Source organism: Egretta garzetta, unplaced genomic scaffold (genome assembly GCF_000687185.1).
Source record: "Egretta garzetta isolate BGI_Z169 unplaced genomic scaffold, ASM68718v1 scaffold292, whole genome shotgun sequence".
Classification (NCBI taxonomy): Eukaryota; Metazoa; Chordata; class Aves; order Pelecaniformes; family Ardeidae; genus Egretta; species Egretta garzetta.
Window position 1 is genome coordinate 1,144,303 of NW_009258789.1, and position 18,671 is coordinate 1,162,973.

At 36.6% G+C, this 18,671-nt stretch overlaps 2 protein-coding genes across 3 annotated transcripts in view; one reads left to right on the plus strand and one right to left on the minus strand.

The window, feature by feature from the left end:
- Positions 1-6: 6 nt before the first annotated feature.
- The window catches only part of METTL9 (methyltransferase like 9), a 19,250-nt gene continuing 585 nt past the window's right edge, over positions 7-18,671 (minus strand). The window contains exons 2-6 of the mRNA XM_009649507.2: positions 15,633-15,703; positions 14,933-15,123; positions 12,484-12,693; positions 11,234-11,427; positions 7-469 (exon numbers count right to left, since the gene is read on the minus strand). Of these exons, the coding sequence (XP_009647802.1) occupies positions 264-469; positions 11,234-11,427; positions 12,484-12,693; positions 14,933-15,123; positions 15,633-15,703 (872 nt within the window). The 3' untranslated portion in view covers positions 7-263. The remainder of the gene's footprint in view (positions 470-11,233; positions 11,428-12,483; positions 12,694-14,932; positions 15,124-15,632; positions 15,704-18,671) is intronic.
- IGSF6 (immunoglobulin superfamily member 6) lies at positions 1,225-7,846 on the plus strand. Of its 2 annotated transcripts, none has more exons than XM_035889267.1 (6): positions 1,225-1,344; positions 2,992-3,342; positions 4,229-4,341; positions 5,506-5,562; positions 6,193-6,276; positions 7,407-7,846. In XM_035889267.1, the coding sequence occupies exons 1-6, from the start codon at positions 1,278-1,280 to the stop codon at positions 7,443-7,445; spliced, it is 711 nt and encodes a 236-aa protein (XP_035745160.1). In that variant the 5' UTR covers positions 1,225-1,277; the 3' UTR covers positions 7,446-7,846. The 2 variants fall into 2 exon arrangements, with proteins under 2 accessions (XP_035745160.1, XP_035745161.1); XM_035889268.1 differs by having other exon boundaries at positions 4,232-4,341.

The following is an 18,671-nucleotide window of genomic DNA, read 5'->3' on the forward strand; positions in this document are numbered from 1 at the left end:
CCTGCTGGATTGCAGAATGCGTTGTTGGTTTAAGAGCCGGTAAAAAAGAAATTCTCAACTGAAGAGTCTGTTTAAAAAAACAACCTTTTTTTCCTAATCGCACTACAAAGAAATACATTAGTATTTTGGCCTTTAAATTTCTTACATGGTACTTATTTAGCATGGCAATCCCCGAATTCCCTCTCTTTAAGTAATCATAAATCAAACTCCTCTTTCAGAGGCTGCTTCTTGGGTTAGATTCTGGAGATTTACTTCATACATGCTTACACTGGCTTGAGGACGAAGACAGCATCATCTAGTACATAGTAGTCATTATACATATCACCTTCACATAGGTATGGCAGTCTGGTGAAAGCCTCTATGGCAAAACCAGCTTTACTGAAAACTTCTGGCAGGCTATTCACCTGTTCTTCCCAAGTGTGCCCTTTGATTTCCAAAACTTCTGAGGGCTTTTCCCACTTGCCACCTACTGAGAAAACAAAACAGTTTTGTTTAAATTATAAAGAAAACTTTATTGTGCATCGTATTTTCTTACAGAAAGTTTATTACACAGTTTATATTCCATTCTACTCCAAACAGGAGGTTGACAAGCCATTTGTAGAGCTGTTGCAAGATCAGTTCAAGTTTTTGCTTATTCAGAAGCAGCTCCTTCTGAAGGTTATCTTTTGTTACATTTTTAACTAGCGGTTCCAAGACTGGCTGAAAAGTAGCTTCCACTAGTGAGGCTGGTGTTCAGCAGACATTGACAGACAGACTGCCGAATGAAGATCTTGTCCAGCATTATAATATTCTTTCTTTATGCCCACTGTCTGGCCAAAGATGGCTTCAGGTAATTACAGTAAATAGAGCCAGCAAGTCGAAAATTATAATTTGCTGTGAAGCTTCCATCAATAGACCACCACATTATAATGAAGGGCTACAGAATCTTTGTTCTTCCAGTAGTCACCTGCTAGCTGATACGGTAAAGAGTGCTTAGGATCATATAAAATTAAGAAGCCTAACACTTGTAGCATGCTGGAAAATGTGTTGTCATTTGTTATATCCAATGAAATAATCTGAAGGATTACAGGTAACACTCATTTTCCAAGTAATGTCCTCCACAAATAACAAATGTTTTATGGTTAGGTCTGTACCTTTAACCAGTTTGCTGAATGCAATAGTAAACACCCTTCTAAACAGGAAGTTCTAAATCTTGTGATTTAGAGTGTTCTGCAACTCCAAAGATTTCCTAAGTTCCCCTTCCTTCAAACAGAATAATTTCCAGAGAGATACAAGAAATGGCATCTTTCAACAAATTAAAAAACGTGCTAGTGCTGGCATTTGACTGGATTCTGTATGGTGCTGGTAAGACTTTTTTTCTTTAAGCTTCTTGTATTTTCCCATGTAATAGCAGTTAAGTAAGACTGAAAATGTTGTGGTTATGGTTTGCAACATAGCTATGAAATAAGAGCAGTAAAAAGTTTTGCTGAGAATCAAGCTAATTTCTGCTATCTTCATACAACTTCCAAATTAAACAACTGTTCGCAAATGCTTTTTCTTCCAAAAGTCTGAAATGCTCCTGTAATCTACAATTTCTGGGTCAAACCCTACTGCACTTCCCTGCAAAGAATGCTCCAGCAGCAGCAGCATGGTTTCAGTGCAGCTGTGCTTGTTTGGGAGGAGGGTTTGGAAAGTTCAGCAGACAATATCTACATGAACTGAAGCCATGGAGTTCTGCTCTGCAAGGCCACCCAGAGCTCTAGAGTAAGGTGGAAAAGAAAAGGGAATCAACTGCAGAAGCACAAGCTACTGCCTTTCACCACACAGGGTGCAAGTACACAGCCAACTTTTGTTACTACAGTCTTCAGAATGCTGTAACTGCTATGGAATGGCTCTGATGTTGATCTGACACAGAAGTAGTTTGATTTTATTCTTGTAGAAGTCACAGACACTGAATCTGCTTCAATTTGGTCCATAAAACACTCAGTGAGAAAAATGATGAAAGGACAATGCTGATTGTCCACCGTGGACAGGCTTATAGACTGTGTATCAGCAGAAGATTAAGAGACTTCAGTTTATTTTTCTTCTAATTTGTTATTTTCTAGGAAGTAGAAAAGGATGCTGTTAAGCTGTTACCTTCTTTTTCACTGCAGTAATCTCAGTTCCATTGTTTAAATAACTAAGCAATTTATTTGAATAAAATTAAACATACTAAAACAGTATTTAAATTATGGATTTCAACAAGGACTTAAAAAAACCTCTCACACCAGTCATATTAAACCTTACATCTCAGTTCCTTAATTAGAATTCTCTTCTCCGATTAACCTTCCTCTTTTCTCTGCATACATTTTTAAATGTCAGAACTAACAAGCAGTGTTATTATCCTTAGAAACCCAGAGACAATATCTGTGATGAAACAGAAGAATGTCTAGGAACTATTATGAATTCTAATCAATGTTACGAAATTGCTAAATTATAAATGTCTCCATTTACAACATTTCCACTGCCTGCCATCAGGCTGTCTCACTTGACTCAGATCAGGAACAGTGGAGGAGAGAGAAACCCTTGCAGAACTCCACTGAGCATCTACATTTATGCCACATGACCCCCCATCACCACACCCATTACCCCCCATATCCCCCAAACACTCAGGACTAAATCCGAGGCAGGGAACTACACAAAGTATTCTTTTCGTCTTCTCCAGGGCCAGAGGAGACATCCACATTATTTTAGATATATGAATCTTCTCTATACTTTTTCAGAAAAACAGAAAGCTAAGCACATTACCATGTAGGTAAAACTGTTAAATGAACACATGGGCAAACCGTAGGAATTATCAAAAAGAGAAGTTTCCAGTAAACAACCTTAAAAAATTTCAAGTTTGAAACATGGTTGACTTTACTCCTGTACTCCCACCTTTTCTTGAATGAACCAGAAGTAGCTTATTTTCTTTCTAGATTGTGCCTTGCTCTTTAACTGTCCCTCACATTACCAATTGTTCGTTCTCAACAGGTACTACAGATACCTGCCGAGTCACCGTAACACAACCCAGATTTCAGGAAGCTGACTATTCCATGCATACTGTGTTCCTAACATGCGCTTTCTCTGCCTCTGGATGCTCCTTGTCCCTACCTCAAGTTCTATGGTTTCGCTTTTTAACTAATGAACATGAGGATTTGTGTACTCCTGGATGCATGGATCAGAAGAAGTACAAAGTACATTTATCACTACAAAATACTACACTTCAGATCAATGATCTGACTGTAGATGACAATGCTGTTTATATCTGCGGAATAGCATTTTCAAATTCAGGTTCACCTCATTCTAAACAAACAGGAGATGGAACAGTACTAACGAAAACAGGTCAGTTGATCATTCCTTCCTAATGAACCATCTTAAAAGAAATAAACTAACTTTCCTAAGTACTCTCTTTATTTACACTTTCAAGAATGGCATTTAAGATGGAAATACCAACAAAACTGTTAGGAATAGTATCACTACATTAGAATATTAATAGTAAAACCATGGGGGGATGCTTATTTACAAATAAGCATCAACCTTGTTTGCTAATTAGACTGTTCTGTTGTATGAGGCAAATTACGGTAGAATTCTACAAAAGAAAGAAGTTTTGTACTCCTGTTATCTACATCCTCTTATATGAAGACTTTAATGGCTGTCAGAAAGGAAGTATCAACAGAAAAATGAGAAGTAGAGAAACCGACATTTAGTGGAAATACATGCAACAGCACACAGGGTCTCAGAACTGGGGATTCACTGTGCCAGTTTGAGAAAGTTTTAGTTCTGAACCTTTGCATTATTTGCCTTCTAGTTAAGAAAGTGATGAGACTTCATTAACTACATTTCAAAATAGAAAAATAAAAAACAAAAAACACCACACCCTAGCTGGATCACAACTTTTCCTACTACTTCCTTCCCCTAATTGCATTTCTGAATAAAAGCCTGTAAGTTTTATTCAGATATTCCTTTATGAGAACAGAAAACTGGATTCTGTTCTCTCTCTACCCCTAAAGGAAGGGTTCATCATAAAAAAAATAACAAGTCTGCATTGCTGTTGCAAACCTTCAGGCAAACAAAACAGAAGTGATCTCACTAAGAAATTTAGACTGAAAATACCAGAAAATATTGATGGGTGTCTTTCTCAGAGGAAGGGGGCTGAAATGCTGAATTTTAAGAAAATTATGTGAATCAGAAGAACTGTCCTTTATTCTAACACTCACTTTTAATAAAGCAGCAGAGAAGCAGCACAGCAATGGAAAGCTCGTCTTCATCTTCATGATCGTCGCCTCATCCTTACTGTTTCTATACTGCAGTACTGTATTCACATTCTTTGTGGTCTACAAGGTAGGCTCAAAGTGATTTTTCTGATTTTGTTCATTTTGTAAATCTAAGCGGTTTTAACATCTCCATAAGGAGAATAAAACAACATTCCTAGATTCCATAACTTTTATGATTAAGTTTTAAAGAGGTGGTTGGTTGAAGTTCATATGCACGTATCTGCAAACTCTTGTGTCGCACATACCTGCACTCTCAATAGCAACCACATTTTCTTTTTTCAGTAAAGTGTCTAAAAGAAAAGGCATTCTAAAGTTAAAATTATCCTGAGAGTATTAATCAGCAAGTAGGAGATTACCTATCAAGGCATATTCAAAAAGCAAAACTAGAAATTACCATCCTAAAGTCATCAACTCTCTGGATTAGTTCCTAGTAAAAGTAAAATAATTTAAATTTAACATCAAAGTATTTGTGAGCTGTAGTAAAGTTACTGCAGACTGACTTGTGGAACGAAATCCTATTGATACATACACAGAAAAGAGACCTTGGTAAAATTTAAACATATTGGAGACTTGGAGGTCGTTTTACACTTATAGGAAACAAATACATTAGAATGCACCTGGTTAGAAATTACTTAAATACAGGATTTTATTTTTTTTTTTAAATCTAAAACAAAATTTGCATTTAGTGAGAAACAAACACACCCAAAGCTGTAACTGGAATCTTTACATAACAATGAGACTATGACGTGAGAATGAGGACTTCACAGTTCTAAGTGGTATGATATAATAAAATGGTTCCTTGCTGTAGTGATCACTGTCTAAGCATAAAGACAAGACAGCTTTTTTCATTTTTGTTTTTCTTTAAACTACATGAAGTAGTGTAGTGGAAAAAAATTAATCAAGCCTTCTTCAGGGGAAAAAAAAAAAAAAAAAAAAAAAATCTGTCATGCCATTGGTTTATTTTTTGAGAATTTGGTAGTACTTCAGACAGGTCCCACTGTAGTCAAAGCAAAAATATTTGCAACATCTACTACCAGAAGCTGAAAAAGGCTTTACAGGCTAGAAAACTTCTATAATTTTTCCAACGGTATAAGCTGACCTAATGAAAGGCTTTTATCTACAAACTGTTTCATGTAGTAAAAGGGCAATGCTTTTACTATTCTGCTACCTTAGCAGTTGGCTTCTCATCTTATGTTTTAATCAGTTTTTATTTTATTATCCCTCCCTCCAGTTAAAACCAAAGCTGCTAAAGAAAAGTGGGAATGAAGACCAAAGAACAGAGCACTGTGTATGTTATCCCTTTGTTTGCTTTGTCTGTGATTCAGAGCTTTTTTTCCTTTTTAAATTGTATTTGGCATCAATTTTGTGATTAATTGATGATTCAGTTAAAGAGACATTCAGAGCTGTTAAGGCTTCACTTCAGATTTGTACAAAACTAGCTAATGATTTTACATTTGACTAATTTTAACTAAATAGTTTATTTTTAACTAATTGGATACAGGATAGTCAATCTTTGTAAAGGCCATCTCTAATACACAGCTTCCTTTAGGTTTTAAATAGATTTTGTTTGAACTTCTGCAAATAACAGGTTTTGCTATTAATTTTTTGTTTGTTTAAATGGTGCATTCAGGTAAGCCCTAATATATTTAAAACAAGTCTAGTAAGAACCTCTATCACTACATATCCTTGAATAAAAATCAGAAGCCATACATTTAAATATCCATTAAAGAAGGATTATATGTTAAGAATTGTAATATTACAGTAATTTAATTTCTGCTTGCCAGACCATATGTTCTTAAAGTAGTAACATTCCCAAAGACATACACAGGGAAAAAAACAGAATTATACACAGTAGAGAAAGATGTTTCCCTCACTTTCAAATGTCGTACTGACCTAAAATATTTTAAATAATTTTCAGAAAATCAGTAGCGGACGAAAAATTTTTCAAGCAATTGCCCAAGAACTTCAAAAGCAGAGGTACACTGAACATTGCCGACAGCCTGTAAGTATCTATCTACCAATACTGAAATTTATGGGGAAGAAGAGGAACTGACCATTTTCAAGGGTATTCCTCTGAAAATAAGACTTTTCTTTTTTTAAAGTTGATAAAGGACTAAAAAAAGTATTCTGCACAACAGTCAAAGACATTATAAAGCATTCTAAATGACCATACATATACATTTACATATATATATGTGTATATCTATATAGCTTGTACAACATATGTGTGTACATTTAAAAATGAAGCTTCCATACATTTGCATTTTACCAAGAGGAGGTCTCAACAAGTGGTTCTGGACTGTTTGGTAAAATGCATAAAGCTATTAAGAGTTCATTTTTGAAAAATATTTCTATTGTAGTTCCTCTTTCTCCCTTAGCCCAGGGTGGCTAGGTGACAGAAACATTCTTACAGATATTTCCCCCTCCTTCAACTTACAGAACCTAAGTATTCAACATCACTGGGTAAAGCCACACAACTTATTTAATCATTCTAAATTTATGCCAATTTTTCTTATATGACCATATGACAATAATTTTGCATATGCCATGTAAGTTACCAAAAAAAACCCCCAAACAACCAAAAACCCGAAACACTTCAGAATTCACGTGTGTTTGCAAGCACAGAAAATGGCTTCAAAATCCTGCTTCAAAAATGTTGCTTCTCTTGAGAAACAGCATAAATTGTTTCTATTCTGAGCATGGACCACACCACTTCAGAGATGCAAAGAGAAATCAAAAGAAACACAGAACAGTGTCAAACACTTCTCTATACATTTTTACTTCATTTATTTCCATACAGCCCCAATTGTCTTCCTCTGTAATTACCCCTTTAAAGACTTCAAGTCCCTGCTGACACGACCTGGTCCTTGGTTTAGCGTCAGATATGAACACAGTGAAAATAAGGGGTATGTCTTACTGCCTTTGTGCTCCCTGGAGATTAGGGAAAGTCAAGAGGAAAAGAAATATGTTTTGAATCCTGTACATGACACAAGGACAAAAGCAATGGGATAAATGGGGGGAAAAGAGTTTACTGAAACAGTAAAGGGATGGAGTTTGCCTCAAAAAGGAATTCTGCCTTTATAAAAAAAAAGTACACACCAGTAACAAAATACTTCTGTATTTTTCCCCTAGGATGATGTGGAAGATGATACTGTTTATCAGAACAGATGAGCGTGTTTGGCAGTTCAGATTTATGCAATATTTCTCATGAAAGCAAAGGGGCAGATGAAGAAGTTAAGCTTCTTCACAGACTTCTTTTGCTTTAAAAAGAGAGGAGAAAACCTTGCATGCAGCGTTCTTCAAGAGTATTTTCTAAACAGATCACCAAACCCAAGTGCACTGTACATTACATCTATGTTATATATTACTGCCATTTTCCATTCTGCAAGAGTAAGAATTGTGGGAAAAGACTATATCTTTCATAAGATAACTGTTAATGCTTAATAAAAGTTTCCTTTTTCAGTTTAGATTTAGTTCTATGTCTTTTTTTCTTTTTACATAAATTTACATGTATTCCTTTTACATTAATTGAGCATTTGTGAAAGATGTATGATAATTGACAGCAACAGAAAATAAACTCGTTTCGTAGGTGAAATTCTGGTTTTAGTATGTTAATGTGATAGCTATTGATGTAATAAATACACAGAACAACAGTTACTGAGTCTTAACATCAGCTTAAAGAGAGCCAAAACCTACATATTCTGTAAACAGGTAAGCGGAAAAAAACAGACTATATAAATGCATGTACTACTAGGGTAAAGCTCAGCTGGGATTGGAGCTTCTTCCTAGCCTGTTTAGGAAAGAAAAGTAGTGGTCATAGTGTGAAGGTTGCTCCTGCAACCTTAAAATTCACTTGCTAGACAGACAACCCCCATCTTCCAGTCCTACCATCCAAAGTCAGGATTACCTTGAGCAGCAAGTTTTGCCTTTACATGCCTTTTCAACATGGATACAAGCCTGAACACAGAAGTATACCACCTTGACTAGGTAGTATACTTTTTTTTAGCAGTTACTACCTAGCCAATCTCCAAAATCAGCACTTTTACAAGAGATCTGTTAGTATCAGGCATTCTCCCTACTAAAGAACACCTGCATCTTTTATCATCATTTAAATAAAGCAAGGCTTTGTTTAACAAATGAAACTGCATTGCTCACTTCAGCAAGATGAGAACTGACAACAGAGACAAAGCAAGGGTCCATCTAGCACAGTACTGTGTTTCCAGCCCAATATAATACCAAGTATTTCAGGAAGATGGAAAACACACCTTTGTTTTATCCCTGTCAATCAATCACAAGGACATTAATTTGTTCAACAAGAAAATTTCACAATCCCAGGCTGCTACTGTTTGCTACTTCTGAAGTACGGTGTCTCTGACATTTTTATTTTAGCGAAACTGAAACCAGTCGAGTAATATATTATCTAACAATGCCTTCATGTAAATATGATGTCTACATTAGGAAATATAAAGGATTTTTACCTGACCCTATGGGAATACCCATTAAAAATATCAGTACAGTAATACATGTTCTTATGTGACTCGTCTAATACCTTATGATTCATCCAGAAAATTTAGATGTGCAATAAGTGCATTACTTGTTGTTCTGTATGTTGAAAATAAAACTCCAAAAAGTCACAGAAAGAATTTACGATTAAGCTACTTTGGACTCTAGGTGTCACTGTAGTTCCAGAAACAGTAAGCACAGAAATATATTTCACCTCCTCCTCCACCTTGCTTTGTTCTCTTAATGCAAGTTTTATGTTATACACGTAGACAGTTTCCACAATTACCCTCCCATTACACTACATGTAACAACCCCAAATATCTCATTTTGATTAAAATAATTTCTCCATTTCTAGAAAATAATCTGTACACTGATCAAACACTGTACCTGCCTGATCTCTTCCCCATTTGTTCCCCCATCTAAAATTCAAAAGTTTCTCTGGGTGGGTCCAAACTGTTTTTAATTAGCTGCTACAAGAAGTTACTTGAGCCATGAAATGTTCTCCTCTTTGAATGTTCCAAGTGTATTTTTTTTGTTAAATATAAAGCATATGTACATATCTAACACTTTTTAAAATGCATCATCCTGTAGAACAGCTGAATGAAAATACTGACATTCTAAAAATAATTCGTACATCATGAAGACAGTCTGGCAGTTCATTGTCTATTTCTCTAGACGACAGTTAAATAGATGTGAAGTGGGGAAACCTCAGCGGAATGACAGTAAGTTTTGTGTGTGCTAACTCACATTGTCTGAAGAAGTTCATATAGGCCCACATCCGTGATAGTAGTCAACAGACAAACTGGGTATGTTTTTAAGTTTCAGAACATATTAAGGAAACAAAACTGCCTTAAGCAAAGTGACTAATTGCTACAAGTCACCACCACAAACAAAAGTATGGCTTTAGTTTACAAGACATCTTACAACAGATTTTGACTTTCAACAAGAGGAATGACTGAGTTCAACAATCACAGGAACAGATTTCCAGTCCCTTGGGATTTATAAATTTAACACTCTATTCTCCTCCCAGTATACTGTGGGAGATTAATGATGAAGGACATACACAGACTTAGAGTAGTTTCTTAAATTTATCTACCTCCTGTTGAACCAGGAAGTTACATGCGGTCTGTCATGTGGTTACCCAACAACACGAAGAAAAGTAGATGCTGGGTGCAATAGCGGTTGCAAAACACAATGGCACATGGTTTTGAAGGCATGCAAACAAAAAAGCCACTCAAACCATGTCTCAATTTCTGCTTCTAACATGCCAATGAAAGACTAGAAAGACACTGCTGTTATTTGGAATTTTATAGAATCTTTAGAAGAGGAAGCCATATTGTTCCACATTATAGGAACAGTAAGTTGTAACCAAATATGCTTGAAATACTGTACAGACACTTAAGTCAACCCCCCATCTCATTTAAGACACACTACTTTTCAAAATAGTTACAAAATTATATGCTCAAATTATTCTCCATCTGATGGCTTTTTTTTTTTTTTTAATACTTAAAACTTCTTTTCCCCCCCCTCCTCCTCCAGCAAAAACACCACTAGAATATAAAAAGGGGAAAATAGATTCAGCATGATGCATTTGTGATTGCCAGAATGTTAAGGTTATTAGTTCTGTATTTTCTGGGCATACATCCCTTTCCACAGACAAATCTTAATACTCAAGGAGAGCCAGTGTCCAAACGATGACTGATGAACACCAGCCTTCTGGAATTCAAACCACTTTTATGGGTGCCTCAACCCGAATCCACAACCGTAGGCAGGTAAAAAAAGTTTCTAGTCTCTTTTGAAGGTTAGTCATAAGGACAGGTTCATTTGAAAATCTCTCATGTATTTCTTTAAAATGCAACTAGGGGAAATAATGGAGTTTTGGCACTGAAATTTACTTTTTTTATTCCAGTTACTAATACAATATAAATAGTCACTGATACTTTGTATTAGTAGGGGTCTGTATTTTACTTTAAGAGCTCATGTTGGAAAGTGAACGTTACCTCCCTATGAATTTTTAGGTGGGGTTTGTCTGGAACACTTGAAACAGTTTAACCTGAACTGCTCTGTTCAGCATTGCAGACAGTTCTGATGGTTTTGCTCAATGGTCGCTAGAGACAACTGGGGTTACCTATATGACAGCAGCAGAGGGCCCTAATCAGAGATCAGTTTTCCCATGTTGCTCCAACACAGCTCAAATGTGGCAACCTGCAGAACAGGATATGTGACTTCAATATTTGAGCTTTTTGTTGGTGCCAACAGCGTATGTTGGGGAATTAAGAAAACAGCTTACATCATGTGACCTATTTACCTATGATTTCATATTTCTGAGCATGCACTGTACAAGTTATTTGTAAAAATCAAACATGCCAATTATTTATCAAACATTTAATTTGGGATACTATAACCTACAAACGTTTTCTTTACCTGCCTAAATAGCTGTTAATCTGTGTACTTACCATTTTCCACATATGGGTGAAAAGGCAGAACTAATGCTAGAATGACTCTGCCTCTAGTTGGCTCCAGTACACTTCTAATATCTTTTAATACAGTCAGTGGTTGATCACAGCGATCCAGCAAATTCAAACAGCTGATAACATCATACTGAAATCCTGTGTTTTGCCAAAAAAAAAGAAAGAGAAAGAGATACATTCTGTTAAACAAACACAAGCTGAGCTCAGAGAGAACCACTGACAACAAAAATTCCCTATGGGTGTGTTAATAGGCCTAGGTCAGCCACCTAGGCACTGAGAAGAGACAGACATAATCCTTCTGGTCTTTTGGAAAAGAAAACTAAATCAACAATGGGCATGGCTATATATCCAGCCATACGAACCTTTACACTGCCTTATAATCATCAGGAAATAAAAGGAGACAAAACCAAAACCCCAGGTATTAAAAAAAAATATGTTGTCACAGAATGAAACTGAAGATACTTCTCAAGGAACAACAAAGCTGAAATATGATTAATGGCTTGCTGTATTTCATCCACTCTGATTTACAAGTGTGCAAACCCAGACTGCAAAGTGGTTGTTACGTTTCCATTCAAAGACAGGTGAAGAAAAGAAATCCACAGTTCCTTCAGTCTCTGGGCTAAGTCTAGGGATATAGTGCCTGAAATACTGACCATTACTCAACAAGACTGGATTTGCTGTCTGCAAGAACTTCCAGGAGTTGTGACAAGTACATGGACAAAGTTCTGAAAGTGCTGAGGTTTTTTGTTACTAAATATTATTCAATCTTAACAGCAGGAGCTAAGCATAGTAAGAATAAAACAATCTTTACACAGTCATCTATACTGTGGTATTAGATAGATGAAGATTATTGAGGTATCCCTATTACCAGGATTCAGTTTGCTTTCTCTGCAGTACCTGTGTCTTCCTCTTGCAATTTTGGACTGTTCACTTACACTGTTCATCTGAATTTCATCTTCCTGACTCCCCTGACTAAAGCAACTTATGCAGGCTATGCAAAATGGTTGTTGTCTATTTTTCATTAACTGATAACAGGGAACACATTCACATAACAAAAGCACTGGTAACAGGGAACGTAAGATGTATTTGTTTTCCTGCTTTTGTACAGGTCAACCTTTTCCATAACAATCAAACAATAGTGGAATTGACTGAAAATATTGAACATTCATTAAATATTACAAATAGAATACTTTGCTGTCTTATATAAAGGTTGTGGGAAGCATTCAGTACAATACCTGTATTTCTTCTTCTGAAGCTGCCATATCATAGTTTCAGACAATTCAGTGGCATAGATTTCTTCAAAGTGAGGACTCATGACTTTAGTGACTTCTCCATCCCCAGCCCCTAAATCGAGAAGTCTGTGGGATTTCCATTCTGGATTTATTTTAAGCAGTCTTTGAAATTGTTCTGGGGAAAACACAAACATTGAGCCCCTTCCCAGCAGCCTGAAATGTAAATGAAATGACCAATTTTATACAAACTTTAACAGGAAAGACAATGAAGTCATTTAGAACATGCTTTGGCAGCAGGCACACGTAATAGCAGACAAGGTCACCGCTCAGATAAATTTTAAATCCAGTTCGACTTGCCTTGCACTTGTCAGAGATCAAACACATAGCCACATGCAGTTACAATGGTTAAGACTTCAGGAGGGATTTGATTAGGTAAGGAAGAGCTCATGGGGTGCAGCTCAAGAAAATGAACGCATTAAAAAAGCGAGGGGGGAGAGAGACAGGCAAAGATAAAGGCTGAACCTTATTTGTCACGTTTGCAGATTTGAATCTCTGCCACCTACCTTAAAAAAAAAAAAAAGATTAAATAGCAGAGGAAATAAAAATGGCTGCAGACACAGAAGTATGCACAATGAATGAGGAATAGGATATGGAACTAGGAGAGAAGCCAGGGAACAGATTTAAAGAAAGGATGGGGGTAACACTGCTGGAGTGGCAAAAGAGATTTTTGTAATTGTATGTTACAACAGCTTATACTGCTATCTGCAGATCCAGCATTCAACATGAGGAACTGTGGAATAGAAAATAGGCAACTCATTAAGGAATTGGGTAGAGGTGACAGTTGGATTCCTTATGGATCAAGTCAACGACATACCCGCCTGTAACTGTTTGAAGACTACATAGTGACAGATTTCAGCTGTCATAGCAGAACTCAGAAGATGAAAGAGTTAGGAGAACAAGCAGAGGAAAAAGAACTGGTCAGTAATAGACTGAAGGTAGATAAATGCTATTCTTTAAACTAATGTTGGATAGCAGGTTAAACTTAAAAAGACAATGAACCAAAATATTTTATGTTCAAAAGGAAAAAAGGTAAACAAAGATAAAAAGAATCAAAGAATAAAAAAATGTGAAAAAGAGGTGGCCTAAGAAAGGCTGACTGTACTAAAAAACAACAATCAACCAAACAGGATGGAGTATGCAAAATCATACGGCAGAAACTAAAGCAGGATATTAAATGTATAAAAATAAACAGATTACAGCCAATTTAAGTAGAGCCCTCTTGCAGCACACTCGTGTCAGTCCACACTGTATAATTGGCTCATAGCTATTATTCCTAACAGCACTATGAGGTGTTATTCAAAGCAGTGGAGAGCCTTTGAAAAAAAATGCAAGAGAAAGGAAGAAGAGGAGACCAAAGGAACCTTTATATAAAGCTACAAGTAACTAAGAACACCACAGGGAAGCTCGTAAAGTCATCTGGCTAGAAAATAAGGAAAAAGATTATTTTTCTAGCCTTAGTAGACAGCTACTGTTCTCATATGAGACTGCACAGAAGTATATAGCAGGTGCAGAGGTGGAGTTGGTGGACAAATGAGGTAAATATAACACAATGCATTCTTCATAAGGTTAAAACCGATAAGCTGTTAAACATACGTCTGAATGGTGTGACTTTTTTGGAGAAAACACTAAAGCACTCACAAACAGCTAAATTCCCCTGCAGCCAAAGAAGAGACTGATGCAATAATACTAAGAGAATATTGTTTTATAAACTACTCTTTTCCTGCCTTCCTGATGTTTCATCAGCCAAACACGCTACATCAGCAGTTCCCTGTTCAAGTACAGTTTACACACAAACTGAGGTGAAATTAAGTTTTACAGAATAAGAGAAAGGACAGAATTATGTTCCACATTCATGTTACCAGACACAACACTTGGCCAACTTCTACACTGCTTAGAAATCTGCTTAGGTTTGCAGTGGGTATGCACACACCCTCTACTAGAAGGAGTTTTAGATGCAATACAGAACTGACTGGATACAGCCACCTACAACAAGGACAATCACAACAGTAACTGATATAGATACAGCAGCCGGTAAAGGGCAAGGGGGTGGGGGAAAGACAGCAGAGGGAAGAGGGATACATTGTCTAACACAAAGAGAACACTTTTATTCAGAAGGAAATTAATATAAGTAGTGGTTATAAAATACAATTAGAGTCCTCTGACTATCTCTTATTAATTGCTATTGCCTCCTGCTATTGTACCCCCATACTGGAAATGGTGTTCTTCAGTTAAGAGGGTTAGGTGTGAAGAGCACAGTAGGGCATTTCAGATCTGTTAGAGTGGCAAAGGGAAAACTACAAATTTAAGGAAAAGCTGACAGATCGAGGGGCAAGGATGAACACTTCAAAACTCTAAATCTAAACTGTTGACTTAAGTTTGACTTTTCACTTACCCATTGATAGATGTTCTAGACATAAAGAGGCTAAAAATTGAGGACACAAAAGAGTGATAGAGCTGGATAAAAAGCCAGCCTGATTTCTCAATGCTGTTGTTTAAGAAGATCTGTGTTCCTTGGTCAAGGTAACTCTGGACAAAAATAGGCTGAAGGGATTCAGACAACTGTTCTGTGTTGCAGACATACCACTAGAGAAAGAGACAAAGGATCATTAAAAAGTTCAGCAATATAAAACCAGAAGTAGTTAAAAAAATTGAATACACAGAAGGCTTTTATCAGTTTCTGTAAATATAAAAATTTAGGTTTTCCTACAGACTTTTCAACTAGCTTCAGGATTAATTTAACTTAGATTTGAATTTGAATCAAGTAAGGACCAATTACTTGCTAAGAAATAATGCTTTTATTTTTTGTCTTAATCATTACACTGTACTTTGAAGAACTTTACAAAGTAACTTCCCTAGAAAGCAAACACAGGTCCTCTATGGAATAGCACTCAGTGATAAAATAGTATGAAGCGGGATAATGTTGCTTTTTGTCTTACAACTTATTCCCAACTTTTCCCTAGGCATCCTCTGAAAAGAGATCAGCAAGTGCATTTGCAATAATTTTCTAGGAAAGGCGATAAAGAATCCAATCGATATTTTAGACAACAGCTTGTCTGTCTTGCAGCATAGCTGGACTACGTTTCTCCACTTACCCGTTCCAACAAGCAGGTCCACAAGTCTTTTGAAACAATTCTGTCTATGAAGCTGCCTCCCAGCACCTCTACTAAAAAAAGGAGCAGGTTTCCACATCTAGGAAGTCATCTAGCAGCTGAAAGGCTGTTCTATACTTTTATACTGGTAAAATATAAAGCCCGAGCTAAAACAGGCCAATGATTCCTTTCGCCTTGTGTTAACCTGGTAACAACCATGCCTATACAAACTAAACTAACTCTGATATGCAAGCTATTGTTCAATTAACTGTGAAGAAAAAGGATGCTACTTCTTGATATCAAATCTAGGTGGTAAAGTAATAAAGCACACAATATCCTAATATTTTACTATCCACGTGTAAGGCATATCTAAACTTTAACACCTGCTTTACATTATTTTAAATGCAAAAAAGTTGTGCAAAACAGGGCAAACCTATAGAAATTCTGAAATCTTAGGACCCACATGGCCACCTTCCACACCTCCAGCAAATGCGTCCAATGCTGAAGCATTCTGGAATGTCAGCACTGATACAAAAATTCAAAAGGTTGCAATGTCAAGCTAAGAACCCCCTCCACTCAATATGCACAAGTTACAAAAAAAGTTCTAAATATAATTTTAATTAAGAACATTGCTGTTATTTTTCATTGTCCTATGCTTGTGCAGACTTACTGTCAGCCTTTCTCATAGAATCTCTAATGCCATTGTGTCTGTTTTCTAATATCAAGAACTATTCCCTACAGCTAACATTCTCTTATCTTCCCCTTAGATCTTGCAATAATGCTCCCTAATCTGGCTGCATATGTTTATTGTGCAGATAGGGAGTTATAACTATCTTAAAGAGAAATGGAGAGTTTTAACAGAATCTTGTAAAAAAATCATGTAGAAGGACAGCAAATGGTCAGCTGGGCTAACCCCACAATGATTTAACACCTAAGATTGCATCTATAGCAAAATGTATGTTCATATCCTGATCCCTTCACATTTGTTGTATGTTGTTGGGAGAGGAACAGTCACTTAACATGTATTTACACAGTGTTCAGCACAATTGGACTTCCAGTCACTACTGTAATACAAATAATAATGGGACAGGATTCTTATTCCAGTGTCCTGCTGCTTCACAATAATAGTGCCAGCAAGCAGAGGAGAGTAGACAGCTGCACCAAGATCATTACACCAGATTCATAAACAGGGGCTCCATCACTGACCCAGCGTAGGAAGGGATGTCAACACCCTTCAGCTGACGAGCAAACATATGCATGCTTAGGTTTACTTTGAAAACCACTCACATAATGGGTACATTTCTGGCAGAATCATGCTCTCAACTGTACTTTCAAACACACTTGTAGGTAACGCAAGTGATCCTTTCCTCTAAAAACCAGATTTTGAGTAAGTCCATACCACATGATGGAGCCTGGCACAGGGATCCCCAAGACTGATGATTTACCAGTTTAGGTATTTTGTCACTGCAGCGCAGTGCTACTTGAATAATCAGCATAGATCAGTGATTCCCAAAAGGAATCCCTAGCGAGTCATGAAAAACCACTAAAGCAGCAGTCTGTGTACTTCGTCCATCCATCTTCAGAAGCCAATTTCAAGAGCCTGGCAGAAGCAAACAATGCCATAGAGCTGAGAAGCAGGCTGGGACATGTGTCAGGTTCATTCACGAGGCTGCTGCCCAGCTACACTGGACAGGTTTGGAGTGGCTCAGATGATCTGCCTTGCGTTGCTATTTTCAGTCCAGAAGAAAATGTATCCAACTACCAAAGCTTTGAGAAATACAGGTTTTGTTCCATAAGCAATATGATGTGCCTCACCTGAGCTCATAAATCTTGGTTCTGCACTGAACTCTGTCCCCTGTAGTTCCAGGATCTGACCATGGAAACCAACAGTCCTACAATTCTTGTCTTTAAGACTTCTAAATACTTATTTATATTGACATAACCATTGGCAGAACAATGATGGTGACAACTCTGAGAAGAGAAGCTTGTTTCCAGAAATTAGGCATTGTTTGTAGAGCTCCTCTAATTTCTTCTTCATGGTTAATCTTGCCAACAAGGTTATTGGCAACTACCTATATAACACTAGTGAGTAACAGAAATGATAGAAAACTATAAAAAGCACAAAAAAAAAAAAAAAAGCCCGTGAATGATTCAAAAATTAAAGGGTATCATTTTTTCTTTATTTAACCATATTTTAAAAGGGGGGACACACAACACACATGTTTGGATGTATGCCTTTTTGCTACACAAAAAAAAAAAAAAAAAAAGTAACACAGGATAAACCCAATCCAAATTTCAGGCAACAAAAGTTGTGAAAGACAGCTTAATTCTGGAACTACTTCCGCAGAACAGAATCTGCTTTTGTTTCCCTCCTTGTACAATACATGAAGAGCCTTTTTCAGGCCACTAGTTTCATGACAGAAAGTGTATCAATCTCTTAATGCACAATAGCAGAAAAACTACAGCACAAAAATCTGAAAAGATATGTTAAGACCTTTGTTATAATAAAAACTATTATTACTGACAACTTTCGCCTGATATTACCAAAAGAAAAAAAAAGTTCTTTTAGCTAACTTACATAAAACCAATGAAGTCAGTAAAACTGCAGAGAGTGAAAGCACCTGGGGCTTCAATATGCAATCCTTACTTAAGAGTAAACCCACAAACTCAGTAATTATAAATCTTACTAATCTTACTAAATAATCAATACTTTACACCTAAAATCTAGATCCAGTAAATGAGAAATTGAGAGTATCCACTGCAGACCATCTATGTGTGAATGACACAATTATCTCCACCACACATTTCCTTGGTTGATTGGTCTTTCTAGTACAGTTTTTAACAGCACAAAAGACTTTCAGATTTTCTTTGTTCACCAGAAGGAAAATCCTGCTGTAAATCTAAATTCTGCTTCTCTCTGTCATCCTACTTATGTACTGAATGATCCAAACAGCAGACCACATTCATTAAAACCCAGTAATACAGTCACTCACTAGCAAGATCCTGGGCATCAGTGCCCACCCAGAGCACTCCAGGAATGGT